The following is a 19,318-nucleotide window of genomic DNA, read 5'->3' as shown; positions in this document are numbered from 1 at the left end:
GACGATCTTTCTTTGACAATCCCTCTCGTAGTCTCGAAAATTTCTTTGTCGCATAAAGACGAATTGGCGGTGCGCGTTGAAACACAGAATTTCAATTTTCAACGTTGATTAATTGAACGAACGATTATCGATTCTTGGAAATTCTATAACTCCTCGCGAAGCCATAGATTAACAAAAATTAGATTTCATTAGCAATGTTCGATCCTAATGGAGAATCCTTTCCATTGCTTCGGAAAATTTCGCGTCCGCTGGACAGCAGTTGATGCTCGAAGGTTTCAATTTCCTATATCAATCGGATCCGTGATTATCGATTTTCGGATATTTCGTGACATGTACGAAATAAATGATCGATCACAAATTACCAAATTTCATTAGTGATTTTTGCTTAAAAAAACCTTCTCCATTAATCTAAACAATTTATTGCCGAATAAAATATACATGTTGGCAAATTTAATAGAAACAAAACGGTACGAATAATACGGGGAATAATCTTTGAAAGCGTTCTCTGTGCAGATTTTCTGTGAACTCAGTTGTTTATCCGCATCTCTTGAAAGTGATATCATTGATATATACTACTGGTTTCCGAGAACTCGTAAATTGTATATCGTGTTCCACGAAACGTTCGTAGGAATGAAAAAAATTTCATGAAAATATTCAGATAAATTAATTAAAAAGTTTCACGTGTTTTATTCTTCACGGCGATGCACTGCTGGTTGTGGAATAAAAAAATTTCACCTCTGTTTAGTCTCGCTAAATACGCAGTAGTATTTTATATTAATTGTCGGGCATGTTATGAATATTTCAGGCAATCCAATAAATCGTGAAAATGTGTAAAAGCAACAGAAAAATCATATAAATTTATTTTTCATTGCTTTAATTAATTATTTTTTACCAATATGCTTCTCTATTCGAGAAGCTGAGATTATTATTATTCTCTTAATAAACAAGACGATCAATCGATCATTTCGAACAATGTCTAACTTAAAGTTGCAATTTTCTTTCGTCATTGTACATTTATCATTCTCGTCTCTCTTGTTATTGATTTGACGTTATTTCGTTCGTCGTTAACAAATTCCTCTGCACTAATAATTTTTACCATCGTTCGTATCAACAAAATAGACCAACGTCGCATAAATATCGCTCCATCAAACTCGACAAGCTCCATCGTACAATGTATACTTGAAATATAAAATTTCCAATTTGCCAGGTTGCAGTTGGCCGAGTATCTGGCAGAAATTTGATCCCGATCTGCACTTTGTAGCTGAGAAAGAGCAGTAAAGTGACCGAGGCGGAGATCGAATCGAAACCGACGTTCGGCTTAAGAGCGTGAAACGACGTTTCTTCCCGCAGAGCAAACTCTCCTTGCCTCCTCCTTTTTACTTTCTTACCTCGATCCTAGGGATTCCTGGGATTCACCTCGCTACACCGGCGAACGAAATTTTCCAACTTCTAACCAAACCACGCCCCGTTCTGTCCACCTCCGTCTAATTTTCGCGACGTTCGTGTCGTACGGAGGAATGGAATTCCACGTTCGATCCATGAAAATCAGTTTTTCGTTGCGAGGCAAATGACGGCTACTTGTCGATCGGCACTGACCACTTAGGATCCAACGTAACTGTGCATATGGGGGGAGCATGGTTTGGAGGGGCGGAAAAGTGGGCAGAAGAAACGAAACGTGCAATTTGAAAATGGTGAAGATTCTCATTGAAACTGGACGCCAAGAAACTGTTAGAATGTAGGTGCAATAAAAGTGTAGAATTTGCTGCAGATTTTTTATTCTTCCACTTGCTCAATTCTATTTTTGTGCTGAATTGTATTATTTCTATTTTATTTGAGAAATGAAAGAACGCGCGATACGTGCACTTCGGAAATGGTGAAAATTCACATACAAACTGGGCGTCAAGAAATTGTTAGCGATAAAAGTGTAGAATCAACGGAGATGATATGTCGCAGATTTTTTATTCTTCCACTTGCTCAACCCTCTGTATGCTGAATTGTGTTATTTTTATTTTAGTTGGAAAGTGAGATATTTTTATTCTGCCTGGCAAGCGATGGAACGAGGAAAACGAGCAATTTGGCAAAAATGAAAATTCAAACTGGATGCCAAGAATCTTTTTAGATGTAGGTGTAATATAGCATGATTTTATATTTCTCCATTTATACGATTCTGCTACGACCCTCGAATCATAACGAGATAAGTACTAGCAAACAACTTTTGCCATTTTGTCCGAATTGAAGGTATTTTTTAACGTTAGAAAGATATAATGTCCGAAAAATCTGCGTGTAACATTCTAATGCAACATTCTTACCAGAACTAAAATAATCGAATAACTGAAGCAATTTCTATCGACGTAATGGCAAGTTCAAGCAAAAAAATCTAAGCTCTGTAGCAATATATTCATCAGCTGTTTCTTATGCAGAGAAAGAATTTTATCACGACGCAAGTGTAATGGAAAGGAGAATGAATGGTAATTTAGGGAATTGGAGCAATTTATACGATGTCGCGACACCACTTCGAAGTGAAGAAAAGGAAAAAGAAAAAGAAAGTAAAAGAAGCAGAAAACAAATGAAACCACAGTACTCTCTGCCTTTACCATGTTTCTTCAACGTCTATCATCAACTAAAAATCATTTGATAATTACATTTTTCACGTTCGGCAATCATCTTTTCAAATGATTTCGCGTGAAATAAATGTAACAAATGTCATAATTCATTTTTAATTAATGTAGAATAATATCGAATAATAATCGTAACGACACAGCGCGACGTTATTGAAAATAATAAATCAGGCTGCAAAGTAATCTCGTATGATCGATCAGAATATTTAATCGGTTTCGATGGCAAATAATACGCTAACGCGTGATTTTCCACGCGCCCGCGGCGCAGTTCCTGATACTGTTCAATTAAACGCGATTAAAGCGAATCGCCGTGCATCGAAACTGGCGTCAAAATTTCTCGCGATTAATGAGTTTCACCGGACTAAACTCCCGTGGGAAACGGAACACGTTTTGCCAGGGAAGAACAAAAATTATGACCGATCCCGTTGAAGAATATTTCATTTATGGTTGCCTCTCATTTACATATTCAGTTTCGTTCTATTACAGGTACTTTACGTGGGTAGATAAGGGCAAAAAGTAGAATTTCCTTTGGTGAATATTAAGGAAGGGGTATTCGTCTGGTTGTTCTACTAATGAGATATGTATAAGGGAGGTTAAATTAAAAATTTCAAAATGCTAGATTGCGCAAAATGCACATTATATTAAAAAAATGTATAAAAAGGTAGCCAAAGAGTAGTGTTTCTATAGGTAAAACAAATTTTCCATGACGTTCTAGTTTCTTAATTATATTCACACAAATATGAATTGGTATTACATACATGAATTCCCATTTACCCTCAAAGTTAATAAAAGCGAAACACATTGGTGTTTTTTTAAACCGGTGAACTTGGAAAATTAGAGAATTAAATTGGTGGATTTTTTGAAAATATTTTAATTAATTACCAATCACGCGGATACTTCTATGTTACGTTTGTAATTTATTTGCTGACAACCTAAATCTGTGTTTGTGAATTGGTTACATGAATTAATTTAGAGTTGACTTTCAGATTAATAAAAATGAACTATATCATAAAGCTTTGAGGTGCAGTGGACATTGCAAATCTTACAAATCATAGAAACAGTCGCATAACGGATAGAAACTTACCTGGCCAATATTATCCAACAATTTATACTGATTCAGCTGAAGAGCTCCCTGCCTGTTATCGATAGAAACTCTCCTACTCTCTCTCAAAGGTCTCCTCCTATTCCTGGGACTTCCCTGAGGACTCCCATAGGGCGAGTAAGGACAGTACGGATAAATAGGTCTCGCAGATACGTTTCCACTATCCCCAAGGAACCTTTGACTCGTCCCAATTTCTCCAGGTGAAACTGCCTTCCTCACGTTGCAGCTGTCAACAGCTTCGCCGGACGTCAATGTCTGATTATCTCCAGAAACGCTGCTTTTCAACGTGAAGACGCTCGAAGACTTGTTCAGAGATGCGTTCATTGATACCGCCGATGACATCATTGTTGCAGCCACATCTTCCTGCTTTGAAATTTGAAAGGATATCCTTCTGTCCAAATGCAACTCGCCATCGGATCTATCTTCAGATTGAGTGGATAACAACTGATACATCTTGATCGATCGTGGAAGAACATTAAATTGGTCATCGTTTTGCACAGATTGTTGTACCGTTCCCTCTCTGGTTTGAAGAGCGACGAGCTTATTTTGAGATTCTTCGTTGACTCTGGACGCGACAATTTTGTGTCTTTCAGCGTTCGTGTCTTTTGATCGATCAAAAGACTCGTCAGATTTATTGGCGAGCCTGTTGATGTCTCGTGGACTGGAACTGAGAAACGTTGGCGTTGTGGAACGTGCGACTGGTTGAGTCGGACTCTTCGAGGTTGGAGATATCGACAGACGGTTGATCGAATCACTGAGAGAAGAATCGAAGAGGGCTGACGAGTCTTGGTGTTTGATGGTTGATATGCCTGAAGTGTCTTTTGGGTAGATACGTTGGTCCGCAGAATCTCCGAGAAGGCGACAGCGCATGGAGAAGTCTTCTGATGAACAGAAAAGAAGCTTCAGATACAACTTATTTTTGTACGATATAAACATAAGTTGTAAAATATTAAAACTTGATAAGTTATCGCGAAGAACTATAAAAATATAAAAAGACAAAAATTCTATAAGCCAACCAATCGTTATGCACCCCAACTTACCCGAGCTAACTCTCTTCACAAGATTACAAAGATTATCCAAGCTTTCCTGTCTGGAAGGGACCTCGTCTCTAAGAACTTCCCTAACCTCCTCAATATTCGGCATCTCGAGTCCAGCCCCAGATAGCTTCCTGTGAACTTCGGTCGTAGGCATCCTTCCAACTTCACCGTCTTTAGCCAAACTCTCCTCGGCTCTGCCCAAAATCACCCTCGAGTTCAACCGTTTAGGACCGGTAGAAGACCTTCGTCTCTCTTTCAAAAACGACGACAAATCTTGCAAAACATCCGCGGACGACGAGTTTCTTCTATCCTCGTCAAAAGTTCCCAAATTACTTCCGTACCCGCTACTCTCTCTTCTAGGTCTGACGATCTTTGGACTCCTAGACTTAAGGATCTCACGAAGAGTGGGCAGACCTTCAGGTTCCTCCAAGAACAGAGCACTGTCCTTTCTAACCTCAACGATTTCTTGATCAGAAGTATCTTCGGGGCTTGACGGGATTCTGAAGGAATCTTCGCGATCTATAGACCCTAATGTAGCTTCTTCGGGAGGTAACTTGATGGTCACTTTGCTTTCCAAATCTACGAATCCTTCTGGTAGTTGTCTGTCCAGGTCATTCAATTTGTCCAGATGTGGCGATTTTTTTAGTAGACCTAAGTTATCGATTGGTAGAGTAGTCTGTTCCGGGGAACAAGAGGATTTCTTGACAATGTTTGGAGATTGAGAGTCTCGTTTTATCTGTGGGTATTGGAGCCTAATGGGGTCGTTGGCTTTTCTTTCGAATCTTCGGATCGAAGAATATTGGTCGCTCGAAGCGCTGGAGTGTAATGGGAAAATTTGTTTGATGTTTGTGGAAGTACCCAGAGGATCGTCAAGTGAGGCGTCCCTTGGAGACGGCGTGGCCACTGTCAACGACTTGGTGATCGAACTTGGGGACTCTTCGTCGATCGCGCTGTGTCTGAAAAACGAAAATCACTTTGAAGCTCGTTTTTGTTGGCGATTATATTTTTTTGACGAATGAGATGGATTTCGATGGATCGAATTACGTTCCATTTTTCTATTCTTTTGGTAGTTTCCTTCTATTCGTTGAAATAATTTTAATCTTTTGTACCTTTCGGTTAAAGATGGTCTCGTTGAATACTAAGTCTCATTAACATAATGAATAACTGATCGTTTAAATGATCTTACAACGCGAAATACGTATAAACTTCCGTCAAATATCTTGCAATTTCTTCTACGTACTCGAATTTGTGTCAAATCTTACGAACATGATTATGACAGTCATTGGAGTATTAATGAAATTGCAAAATATTTCATCTAACGCATATAATATATTCGTAAGAACTGTGTACGATTATTCTTTCGATATTTTCGCGAGCCTATGTATATTTCTAATACTTATGAAGCGATGTGTATATATTCGAGCAAATAACATTGAACGATCAATGGCAAATGCATATAAACGACACGCGTGGGTTCGACGATTTCAATCGGTTCGAGATCTCTCGTTTTATACGATCGAGAGAAGCAGATCGCGTTTTGAACCGGTGACGAGACTGTCAACGATGGGTACTAGGTTGAATTGAATTTTCCTCGAAAACCAGCCTGGCCAACTTTTTCGAGCATTCGCTCCAAAGTCCACCGAAACAACAATCCGATCTGCGTTTGACATTTAATCGCCGCTTCGAGCCCGGCCTCGCCTCGTTTCTCAACGCCACCCTACTGACGAACTGATGGAAATGCTCTCGCAGTAAATTTTTACCGACCATTTCCTTTTTCCTTTCTCTTTCACTGTTTACAAACCATAACAGTGATTTTTGTTTATTGTCTATTTACATTAGATTATTTGTGCCATATATTATATTATCTACTCTGTTATAAAATCACCGAATTGCTTTCCTAACTCAAACAAATAGCATTCTTATCTTTTTTCTCTTCTGGTTTTTCTATTTTCTTTTTGTGTAATGAGTTGGTTATTTTATAAAGAATCACAAAGAGGCGAGTGAAGGAATGATCATTCGATGAAAACCATCGAATTTGATTATTTTGTATGAAATAGAAAGATGTATATAGAGAATATATGGAAGCAAAGTTCCGCGAGTTCTCTGTACAGCGTTTCTTTGAAAACCATTTCACAACATAGCGTTTCCAAGCGACCGAACATAGAAAGAAAACAAAATTCTAAAAAGAGCAACGCTCTTCTATCGAAACCGTGAAAATATAACAAAAATATCAAGTTTCTGATAGAATTGCGCCGTATATTCGAAAACCAACGACCATGCCATTGGTTTCTCTAACAATCCAAAGAAGTGTCAGTCTCCGGGGAGTGTGAAGCTCATTAAATCCGCAACGAGGAGATTTGTGTCGCCCCGGCGTATGTTCCTTAGAGGGTCGGCGATTTGCAATTGAGATCGTGCCGGTTAAAATGACGAAAATATGAAATTTAAATGACGCTCTATGCTATTGGCGACGGAATTGTTTGAAGCTCGACGTACGACTAGCTTCGAGAGCAAAAGACGTTCCCTTTGCCTGACGCAAATTAATGTAGTTCTTCAAAGACTTGCAACGTTCCAATAGCTATGGCACCTGTTTCTCAATTTACTTTGAATTTGTTGACATCCCGAATTTTGATTGTATCAGCATCCAAGAAATTTTTGGACATTCTTTTGTGACAATACTTTCTCCTTTCACAATTGCTAGCTTGAACGAGTATTTCGTACATTTTTGAACACATCAACCAACAAGCTACTCTCCTACTAAGGAACTAAACAGCGGTCCGCTTTCCTCTCAATTTTAAACAGCAAAGTGTTGAGCGATTGCTTTAAAAGACGTTGAATCAGAAAAATCCCGCTTTTTCCATCCTACACGTACAAAAGCTCGATCTGACTTGGAAATAACGTCCGCAAGGCGAATCAATTGTTCGGTTCGAACTAGGCCAATGAATACGACTGACAACGAGATCTGCATTCGCGGAGGATCGCACAGTTATATATCAGCTCGCTCGTTCATCACGCCGCGTATCTAGTTGAATTAGAACAGCTTTGAACTCGCTGACAATTAGTTACGGCCACTTCTCCATAGCCAATTGACGTCTCAATCGCCACTAACGCGTCCAATGCTTTAAGAAGCTGTATTTCCACGATTTGGATAATTCAAATTTCAGGCTTTCGCCAAATGTACGTAATCTCGAATGCAGGACTCGGTTTCGTTGGTCTTGGACTCGTAGCTTGACTTTTCTAGCGCAGTACCATGAAATCGGATTCATTTTGCTGATGTGCAATCGCGGATGATGGGTGTATGAAGCGAATGGAAGGAAGATGTTAGGGAGATTAATATTTAGTAATATTTTATATATTGTATGTTGAATAGATTTTGAAAGACGCTTATTATATTAAATTGATTTTCTTCTGTATAATATCACGGTATAATATTAACACATTGTTGTCGGCTTACGTAAAGTGCTTTTTCTTCTCATTTGACCACGTTAATAAACAACTACATTGTAAAATGTATAGCACTGTAACGTAATACTGAATGTTATGATACAAATAATACACTGTTCTGTATAATAATAATGTTTAGTAGAGTACAAAATATGTATTTCGCGAGAAGCTTAAGAAATGCTGCGATGATTTTTACGAAGATTCGAGAACAAACTTGAAAATTGAAATGGAATAACCGACGAAACAAGTGAAATTGGATAACAAATAAACGAACGAGAAATTGGAATTCGATAACGAGAGATTGAATCAACAACTAAAATTTCGTTCTTTACTTTTACAAAGATTCATTCGGCCAAACTGAAACACAGCGAACGAGATCAGAAACGAAAAAGATTCGATCGGTTACGCGACGCACGTATGTCTCGCGTAACAGCATTCCCTCGTAACATGGAATGCGCCAGTCGTTTCACGGTTTTTGCACAGTTGCGACATATAGCTTGCTAAGGTGAATAATACACTGTCGCGATCAAATCATCATCACGTTGCCTAAGCAGGAAACGCGGTCAATACGAGGGAGAAATCGAGACGTTAATTTGCCGACAAATTATCGACGATCGACACGAGAATACACGACGATCTTCCTTCTTACTGTTTCACATTTCTTTTTTCATTCGCTTTTAATTGCTGTAACGAGGCCTTTTCTTCGTTGGACAAACGTTAGATCCGCGTACACGCGAATGGTATTCATAAATCAGACAGGTGCAAAGAAGTCGTGATGCACATTCCGTGTCCGTTACGTGCTCGTCGTACGTAAGTACAAGCTCGACCAGACGTTTACGCTCCTTTGTTCTTGCAACCGACGCGTCTTTCTCTTGGCAAATTTTTCGCAATGACGTATAGTACCGATGAACAGTTTCGTGACGCTGCCGGATTCTTTTTGTCATTTTTCATTGTATTAGGTCGTCCGAAAAGTTTCTTTCGTTTTATAAGCAAATAATGGATGCACAATATCTTCCATTTTATATTATTTTATCGTTATATACGTATGATCCATTTTCTTCTATCAAGATAAACATCACAACGTCTGACAGATTAGGTCTCATGTTCGTATAAAGATACGTCGTTGTAAAAGACGTGTCTGTAAAAGAAAGACACTTTCCGGACAACCCTATACATATTCTATGAACATATATTGGGTTGGCAACTAAGAGATTGCGGGTTTTGCCATTACCACCTAATGACAAAATCCGCAATCACTTAGTTGCTAACCAGCTTCGCAAGGGAATTTTTGACACATCCAATGGACGATAGTTGCAAGTTTCGTATCGTACACCTTTAAAGCATAACATTTTTCGTTGACATTGACGAAATACTCGTTGAGGAAGTTAACAAAGTATGTAAAATTATACCGAACGCTAATCCGTTTATTGCAATTCCATCTTTCAAATTCAAGAATAAGAAATTATGCAAGAAATAGTGCATGAATATCATTGCGCATCGCTGTTCGCTCGAAGAAATAAGAAACAGGAGGTACTTTTTCTTAAGGAAATCCTCTTCAAACTATATGTATATCTATATATAAAACTGTTTCTATTCCATCGTTCAAAGCCGAAAATAAAAGATTATTCAGAAGAAACTGTTTGTGTTTCCTTTTTATATCATTTTATCGAATTGCGTGTAATCCATTTAAATTAATTAATTAATTTAAATAAAGATCACAACGTCTGACAGATTAGGTTTCATGTTTGTATAAGGACGCGTCGTTGTAAAAGACTGTCTGTAAAAGAAAGACACTTTTCGGACGACCTAATAATTGTTGGCCTCTTCCTTTTGCTCGTATCTTTTATTATAATTTTTATCGTACGTAGATATGGAAGAATTATACAGCCATTTTATTTCATTTGTAACTACGACTACAGCTATTTAATATCAATCCAAAAACAGCCACATCTAAAACACGTCCATGTAAAATTCACGAGAAGATACATAGCTTTTTACCAAAGCAATAAAGTCGTTTACACAAAAAGCAACGAATAAACTGGACGCGTTCGGATAGTAACTCATTAGTTCGACTAATTAACGCTAACAAGTTTCTTTGTACATCGCTCATGGATTGATCCAATCGATTAACGTTCCTGTTGTAAATCATTTGCCATTTGCAGCGTTTGTCAAGGAGGCGAGTGAAACATGCTGCTAGCGAAGACCTCGAAACAGGCGCGCAAACGTCTTGCGGCGGGCAATTCCCTTTGGGGAATTGGTTCCGTGTAAGTACTGTATATATAACGATAATTTACGAAGCCCCTTAGGAAATTCGACGGTGATTTCGATGCCTGTGCTTACGATATCCGCCGCGAAATACGATCCGATCGGCTCCGAGTATCTGGCCGACATGATCTTAACAAGCTCGTAGTATTCGAAACGAAGGTGACATAAGTATCGAGTAGTGTGGCGGATAAAATAGAAAATCGTTAAAGAGGATCGTTAAAAATAAATGACGTAGAGATTGAAATTACATAGGAAATATGGAAGGTGAAGACTGTAAGGGAAGAACGTGATGACTACAGCTTGCGTATCTTATCATTTTCACTCTGCTAACCTTTGTAAACGTCGGGCTTCATGACATTTCCCATAGCAATAAATTTCTATTACCGCGTATCAGCATACTACTTCGTACGTACGGCTATAAATAAAATTCTAATTGCGAGTTGTCAGTGTTTATTTCACGCAACACATAATTCAAAAAGTTTCCACTATGGCGAGGCGAAGCATGCCGTAAAGTGACGTCGCTTTTCTGACCTCGTTCACGCCTGCCAGAAGCTTCTGCCGCGTCACCGAGATAATTTCTAACGATGGAATAATAATTAACATCGACGTCAACAGTGCAGATCCGTTCAAACGCGTCGAATAATTTAGCCGAGCGACGAGTAGCCAATTGCTGTTGCTAACTAAACAGTTCAAGTACATAGAAAGTGAATTAGTACACAGTTTAGTTGGTTAATAGTAAGGTCAAAGAAGAAGCCTGCTGAGGTAGACAAATTCCGATTAAACTGTTTTACTACAAACAAATCGATTCATTTTTCACGTTCACGGCAAATTTCTAAATCGATCGTCTTTAAGCGATCTTGTTCAGACGCGCAACCACCATCCAATGATCCGAGCCAATTACAATTATAAGGCAACTACTATTGAAGTTTAGTTAGGTATTGGAGTTTAGTACGTAGAAAGTAACTGGAATTAGTAGAGTTTAGTAACAAGTTTAGTTGGTTAGTAGCGAGTATGATGGAAGCACCGTATACAACCAGGCAAATCTAATCAAATGGATCTACTCGATTAAATCGTTTTATCGATCTACTCGACTAAATTTCAGCGCCCACACACAACAAGTTAGCAAATTACTCGCCACTCGACTAAACGGTTGCACGCGTTTAAACGAGCCTTAACGTTTGACGTTTGAATTTGACCTCCTGCCTCATGTGGACGCGTACAGACAAACGAGACAAACAAGGCGATATCGTTGCATGCGTGGGATTACGCGTAAACATGTCGCAATTTTGATTAAAAAGAATGTTCGCCAAGGCCTTGTCAGCCGTCTGGAAATATCACCGTTTAATTAATCGACGTGCTCGTGGGTGGTGACGCCGTGATCAGAAAGCTGGATCACTCGCAAGGAATACCAATTGCAAGATGTTCGGGTCGTTCTAAACTAGTCACTTCGATGATCTTAGCGTAGAAGAACATCTATTTCGTTTGCTATTTAATTTATTATTTAATCCTTCAATCCTACGTTTCGTGTTATATCTACAGATAGTAAAATGTGGTAATAAAATATAAATAACAAAATGGACCGTGGATGGTTACGCAAATTCATAAATTTATTTTCATAAATGCAATTAATAAAAATGGAAGTTAGGTAAACGATTTATATTATAAAGGAAATGCTTATAGGAATTTTGTACGCAATATGAAAAAATACATAGAATATCCAATGTACAGTGTTTCCTATAATACTTACCAGGTGAAACTAGCTATAGCTAGGTAAAATAATTTCCCACCGAGACACCACCTTTTCATATCCTCCAAGATACGAATTTGCATAAAAATTCGCGGTCTATCGATTATGACGCTAATGAAATTTCAAAAGTTTCCTACGACACGTCGTACATAAAAATTCTATTGGTTTGGCAACTAAGTAATTGCGGATTTTGTCGTTAGGTGGTATGGATAAAATCCTCAATCACTTAGTTGCCAACCCAATAACTTCTGACTGCTCAATTACTATCGCTCAAACACTTTCACGAGCTGCTACATAAAGATAATGGGGAATAGAAAATTCCGCTTGATTCTGATCGACCAGTCATGTTTACCAAGTCCAAGCTGATCGCTTTATTTATACAAATTGTTCGAGCCTAAGGGACAATTTTCCTAAAACGTTCCAAGAATTCAGACGATATTTTCTTTTCTTATTCGCACTTCGGCTCGAGAACGCCCACGAACGTATGGAAATTTCAGTATTCATAAGCACGGTCACGATCGATCTTTTCTCCAATGAACACGTGTAACGTCCATGAGGCATTTACTCGATTCATTTCTTCGATGTTTCTTTTCCAGCACTGACTCAAGTTTAAGTACTATCGTGACATGAAATATCGAATTTGAGGAGAAAGCCGAGGGTCGCGCTAATTGCGCGTGTTTCCGCCGGAAACTGCACGACCTGGTGCGCCAACTATGCGAGGAATCATGCAATATAAGGCTGCACGTGATCCATTATGTCCATAGAAATAGAGTTCTTCTTGCGATAAAACGTCTCGTCCGTGGTTTTCGCTATCGCGTTATTACAAATGTATTCGAATAATCTTGTTCTTGCGAGGAGAAGAAAAATTATGCGATTTACGTGATTATTTCTTTCTCCGTCGGAGAAGAGCTACGATTCCTTTGGAAGATGAAGAAAAGTGGATTTGGGAAAAAATCAGAGAAACAATTATTCCGTGTGATTACAGATTGCATTTAAATGTAATCTTCTTGCGAAAAAGGAGTGAGTCGTTTTGCGTGATTATAGGTGACACTTAAGTAATTCTTCCGAGCGAAAAAGCAAATCGATTTTAATCCTCTTCCTTTGAAAAAGGCGACCTGCTGCGATAATAAGTAGGACTTCGATAATCTTTTTGCGAAGAAAAGAAAACAGAATTTCGTAGGCACAACTGAGATAGAAAATTCGAATAAAAATTAGAAATTAGATTATTCGTAATACGGAACATTGCCATTTAAGAAATTGTATTTTCCAGCTAAATATTAATTAGCAGAAGCGTCGTTAAATATTATAACTAATTAAAATGGTACGAATAACGCGACAAACGATAACCTCGAAGCTGTAACTTTATTATACGGGACGTCGACAATGCTTGCGAAATATTGGCAAAGGAAAGCGTGTCTTTCGACGACGTTGACATCAGGGAATGTCAAATAACGTTCATCCTCGATCGGACACATTTTGGCGATATTACGTCATTAGTGACCTTGATGCTTGGTAGATTGATTAATGTCGTGTCGCTCCAAATAATGGAAGGCGGCCGGTGATCCAGCAAAAATGATAACGTTAATGGTCTTCGGCATGTAATGGTCTTGAGAATTATTATCAAAATAAGCGTTAAATATTTCGATGTTATTAAGGTTAAATAAATATTAAAGATACTGGAATATTGAAACATTAATAAAACGTTGAAATTCAACGAGAACGAGAAATAACTGCAACAGTTAAGATTTAAAAACGTTGGTAAAGTTGACGTGTTGCAACGTGTTTAAACACAATACGATAAATTATGCATATTATCGCAATTATGCTAAATTAAATGAGTAACTGCCAAGGTAAAGGTTAAATGTTAACAAAGTGAAACAGCATCAAATAGAGATAAGATTGAAATTCTCGAAATCTTGATAACACTTATGCCACATGTTATACGATAATTATTCATTCTGGCATACAAGAATTAGCTACTGTTACTGTTAACTATAGTTAGCTACTACTAATAGTTATAATTATTAACTACGACATACACACAATCATGTTTCCACTTGAAGAAAAATCGACATAAATTTTCAGCGTCAAAATTCGCTTGTATATTTTTGTCAATTATCAAAATTAAAATAAAAAATCCATTGCTCTGACCATGCATGTAATTTGGAAATCTAGCGACGAATAATACTGTTGATTCGAATACTTCGGTGCACACCTACGCTCTAAGAAAACCAATTTCGAGGAACGCTATTGGTTTAGAAGAATCTGTCAAAGAGAACAAAGAATTTGAAGAAAAAGACGATGTCGTCTCGTCGCGTATCGTTCTTGTGAACGCGACACGAACGTGAAAACCTGCAAACGTGGCCGTTTTTCTTTAAATCCTCCATCCAATCCTTTCGTTTCCTTCCGGCCGGCTGTCGCATACAGGGAGAACTTCTGGTGCTCCTGTCCCGGAAAAGATTTCTCTATCAGAGCCACTAAACGTCCTCTGCAATATTTTCAAATTGAGACCTCGATATTTTGAAGTCAGCTTTGGTTATACAAAACTGATAACGATAATAATCACAATAATAATAATGATGATAATGATAACAATGATAACCGTAGTTAACGCTTTGACTGCCACGTTGGTCATATATAACCAGTTACGGTTTTTCCTGTGACGCCACTGTGATCATTGATGACCCGTGCGCTTGAACTTTTTACGATTATAGAAATTGTATGAAAATTGACAGTTAGGACATTTTGAATATAACCGATAAATAGAAGATACTTTGAAATAAAAAGTGCCCCGTTGAACAATTACACATTTTTATTAGAACATGAATAAAAGAAAAATGAGAACAAATCTTGCATCTAACGGTGTACTGTGTTTGCATCCATATCTTTGAGGGCTAATCTACGAATATTATTATAAACACAGCTTAGAAAATAATCGTAAATGCTGCTTTATAATCATATAATCGAAGTTAGAAACGTGAACATACCTTACTATTATATATACAATGAGCAAATACTGTTTACTAATATCTTCTACACGTTTCAACAATATATTCTGCACGTTTTGCTTACGACGAAATAACGAATGCGAATGGTTTGTTGAAATAAACGAAGCCTCGTTATAATATGTCGCTATCAACCGTTAGCAAGACGCCACGGTGGCCACCCGTGACCACCAATAAGATAAACGGTCCATTGGGGAAGAATGTTATCTTAGATCATCAATTTATTATTATTTATCCACTATATGCTTTGAATAATAAAAATACTCTCCTGACGTCCTCAGCGAAACATGTGATTTTAGCGTGACAGTCAAAGTGTTAATAACGTTCATAATCTAAACGAAGTATTGGGTTGGCAACTAAGCGATTGCGGATTTTGTCATTAGGTGGTATTGACAAAATCCGCAGTCGCTTAGTTGCCAATCCAACAGAAATTTTAAGCTTCTTATGATTTTAAACTTGGATAAAAGTTAATAAACGAAATGTAATCTCTAAACGCGTGTATTACAGAAAAATAATTACCTATATCGTGATAATAATTGTAGTAAAAGATTTTGCCATTATATGCTTTGAGTAATAAAAATATTCCCTTGGCGTCCTCAGCGAAACACATGATTTCTGTGTGGCAGTCAAAGTGTTAATATATAAATATATAGAGTTAATACGAGGCAAAAGTGTCTAAAAATTATACATGTATAATTCGACGATATATTAAGTAATTATAAATAAATAAACAAACAAATGTACATATGAATAATTCCATATACCGCATATATAGATATATGAATAGCTTAAGAATCCTTTTCAATATCGAGGCAGCGGAACACACGCTACTTCCGCATATATGAGATGCATGTCCCGATATGTGTCTCGTATAACTGCGAACGTGGCCTGGAACATTGCAAACGTGCCCTTTTGTCCCGAATCGTCATTCAAATGCCGTACAGTGGAACGTGAAAATGTGCGAATATGGTCCGTGAACGTGCGAATCTGTTCTGCGGACGTGGTCTGCCAACGTAGCCCGCGAGTTTTGATTTTTGTCGCGAATCCTCGTTCGAATACCGCGCTGTAAGACGCCGCGCCATCAACGTCGCGTTACTAGATTATTGCGACAGATACTGACGCAAGAGCGGCCCCTATGGGACACACGTTTTATGGCATCGCATAAATTCCAACGGTTGCTTGTAACGTCTGAAAACGCTGACGGGAAAATTGATTCCAGAGGAAACCGTGGATAGCCGGGTTTACACTTGCCAAACGGTTTACTAAACAGACAACTAGATAGATACAGCACCGTTTAAAGTTCTGACTTATACCCGTGGGAATAATAATACCGTCAAGCCTTAAAGGCGTTAGCCTTGGTGTACTTAAGCGCGTTTAAACATTTACGACACGAAGTCTATCGCCGTGAAGGGTCAGACAATTGAACGAGAAGTTTTTCATTTAATAATATTCCTTCGACCATGTGGAAATCTTAGGCTGCGGTTAAGTCGATATACAATGACTCACCAATGTGTTTGAACAGTTACGGTAGAAAATTTTCGCGTATAGGTCGCACGTGTTATAGAAAACATCTTGAAACTTCATTGGATTTGTAATGAGACACGACTGTCATGATTATGTTGTTCGAATTTCAAACAAATCTGAAAATCTACATAGAAGCTACAAGATATTTACTCCGCAAACCTACACGACGCCTTGTGCTACCCTTATTTTCCACTTACAGTGTTTTTCCATCCGGTTCTGTACATTTCATTTTCGTGATACCAAACCTTCATAGTTGGATAAAAGCACTACCAGAAAATATGAAACTTAACACTGGGCCTGATCAATTACTATACAAATGTTCTAATAGGTACAACGTTGTGCTAATATTTTTCTTAACTACTATACTGTACATTGTTAAAGATAATCTCGTTGAATATCGAGACTTATCAGTTAACGGATCATCGACAGTTGATGACACGTTAACAATCTTGCAGCTTTGACGTTCATTCTCGCTCTAGTTCCAAACTTTATCGCTACGATAAACATGAGAGTGCTAACAAAATCTCAGAACGCGGAGTTACAACACATCGTGATACGTTCGTCAAAGATTTCATATATCCTCATGATCCACTGTGAAACAGTACGTGAACCAATAGCAAGATGAAGGACAGGAAGGCGAGAAGAAATTGTAAGAGCAAGTTGATCAAACTTAACACACGGCCCCTCCAAGCATTAAAACCCATTCCGATAGTAAAAGAGCTAATTGCCATCAGTCAGTGTTACCAATGGCAGCCTTGGAAAAGCACGCACGTGGAAGTTCGCGGCCAGCCAACCCATTATCCGACATCCCTGGCACCGAGAGAATTCCTGTCCTCCTATTGTTAAGAACTTGATATACGGCCACTCGGTGGAAGTGGTGCAGCTGTTCCAGCTATTTAGACCGTCTAAACGGCGGGATCCCTCCGAGCGTTCAGTTGCAACCAACTTCCGTAACTCTCTCTGCTTGGCAATAAACATTACTCTTTACTATGGTCTGTGTAGTGGAAACGCTACTATTCTCTAAATAAACGAATTTCTTATCCTTAACGAGTTTCTTATCCGAGCGAGCTTTACCGAGTTTGACCTGCGATTGCTGAAGCCAGACCTCGGATGACGGCCACTGGGACTTGTTGTCTGCACGGTTTATGGAGTGTTTCTGTCGTTGTTCTATTGGATTATACGGGATACTGTATGCGATTCGGTTAAGCCATGATTTGCAGCTGTGAATTATGCTGAAATTTGAGCCTCGCCACGATTCTTCAAGCTTTGTGCTTCGATCTTATTTTAGCAGACGAAAGGTACTCGGTAATAAGACAGACGAGTAAATGCAAAGAAAGAGATTTATTCGAACGCGTCCTTTCTGAATATTTCTGAAACTCAGTCTGTAAAATCTAATTTATGTATGTAAAATCCAACTGGAATCCACGGAATGACATAGAATTTCGATAAAGATTTGGCAATTCTTACGTTGATGTTGCTGCATGATCCTGTAATTTTAATATTCCGATCTCGCTCTCGTTTTATGAAAGGAATTCGTAACGTTTCGAAGATGTTTAAGATCGAAGCGAGAGATCGTGTACACCAGTAACGTCTTTCTTATATTTTGTTCCGGTCGAAGATATTTCTTAATGTTAGAAAATAAACGAGAAAACACGACAGCATGAAGAAAAGTAAGGGAATCGATATCGGTAGAAAGAGTATGGACGAATGTAATTTTTCTCCCGGTTTTAGCACTTCTTATTCCTGTTTCCAAAATTAAACTCTGTGCATCTGTTTCAGGCCTGTATCTCAGCGAACACTTATCCGTGTTACGATACAAGCGATCAAACGCATTAAGACGAATCATCGCGCACTTATCGACCGCTCAACTTGAGATCCAGATTTAGAGCCAACATACAAACGCACTCGAGAGTATATCCACTGTCTACAAGGATGAAATTCCGTGCGCACTCGAAGGCGTACAATTTCTGAGTTCTATTTCAGCGCTATAAGTAGCTTCTATTTCTGTATTACACTGTTTATCGTTTGAGTTTCGTGAAAATAATTTTGCATTATTTTCTCATATTCATTTATTCGGATTAGCTATTAGAATAATCTTCGTTTCACAGGCAGAAGAAATTTTCTTTGTGTATATATTACGATACAATTGATTTACTCTTGTTACGTTTAACGTTAAAATATACGTCAAAATTATCCAAAAGATGATAAGCTCTATTGGAAAGTTTAATTCTGCTGAAATATAGAGGAATATTCAACCAATTTCATCGCTGATAATGGCTAAAAGGAAAGTAAAAACAGATTTGAGAAACACCTTTAGAGATGTGTACGACGTACGTACAATATCTGCCGTAATTTCCGAGTTCTAGAATTATTAAATTCCACTTTCGTTTATGTAAATACTCTGCATTGTGAAAGTTTCTGTATACCTACAGAGAAATAAGATGAACTTATGCCGCAATTTCACGAGAAGCGTTCCGGCAACGATCATCAAATTCGGTATAATATTCGAGTGAAATTTTCCACCAGCATGATCATTTCAATTCTCTTCGCACTCATCGTTGAACAATTCCATCAAAATA

At 38.1% G+C, this 19,318-nt stretch overlaps 1 protein-coding gene across 4 annotated transcripts in view; it reads right to left on the bottom strand.

Moving 5' to 3' along the window:
• LOC100648209 overlaps nucleotides 1-19,318 on the bottom strand; it is a 94,551-nt gene that overhangs the window by 16,066 nt on the left and 59,167 nt on the right. For 3 of the 4 annotated variants that reach the window (XM_048408095.1, XM_048408094.1, XM_048408097.1), the window contains 2 exons: nucleotides 4,761-5,713; nucleotides 3,703-4,601 (listed from right to left, as the gene is read on the bottom strand). In XM_048408095.1, the coding sequence (XP_048264052.1) occupies nucleotides 3,703-4,601; nucleotides 4,761-5,713 (1,852 nt within the window). The remainder of the gene's footprint in view (nucleotides 1-3,702; nucleotides 4,602-4,760; nucleotides 5,714-19,318) is intronic. The other variant, XM_048408096.1, reaches the window with a different exon arrangement.

This window comes from Bombus terrestris, chromosome 8 (genome assembly GCF_910591885.1).
Source record: "Bombus terrestris chromosome 8, iyBomTerr1.2, whole genome shotgun sequence".
NCBI classification, from domain to species: Eukaryota; Metazoa; Arthropoda; class Insecta; order Hymenoptera; family Apidae; genus Bombus; species Bombus terrestris.
The sequence above is the reverse complement of the archived record's forward strand: the minus strand, read 5'-3'. Positions and strand labels throughout refer to the sequence as shown.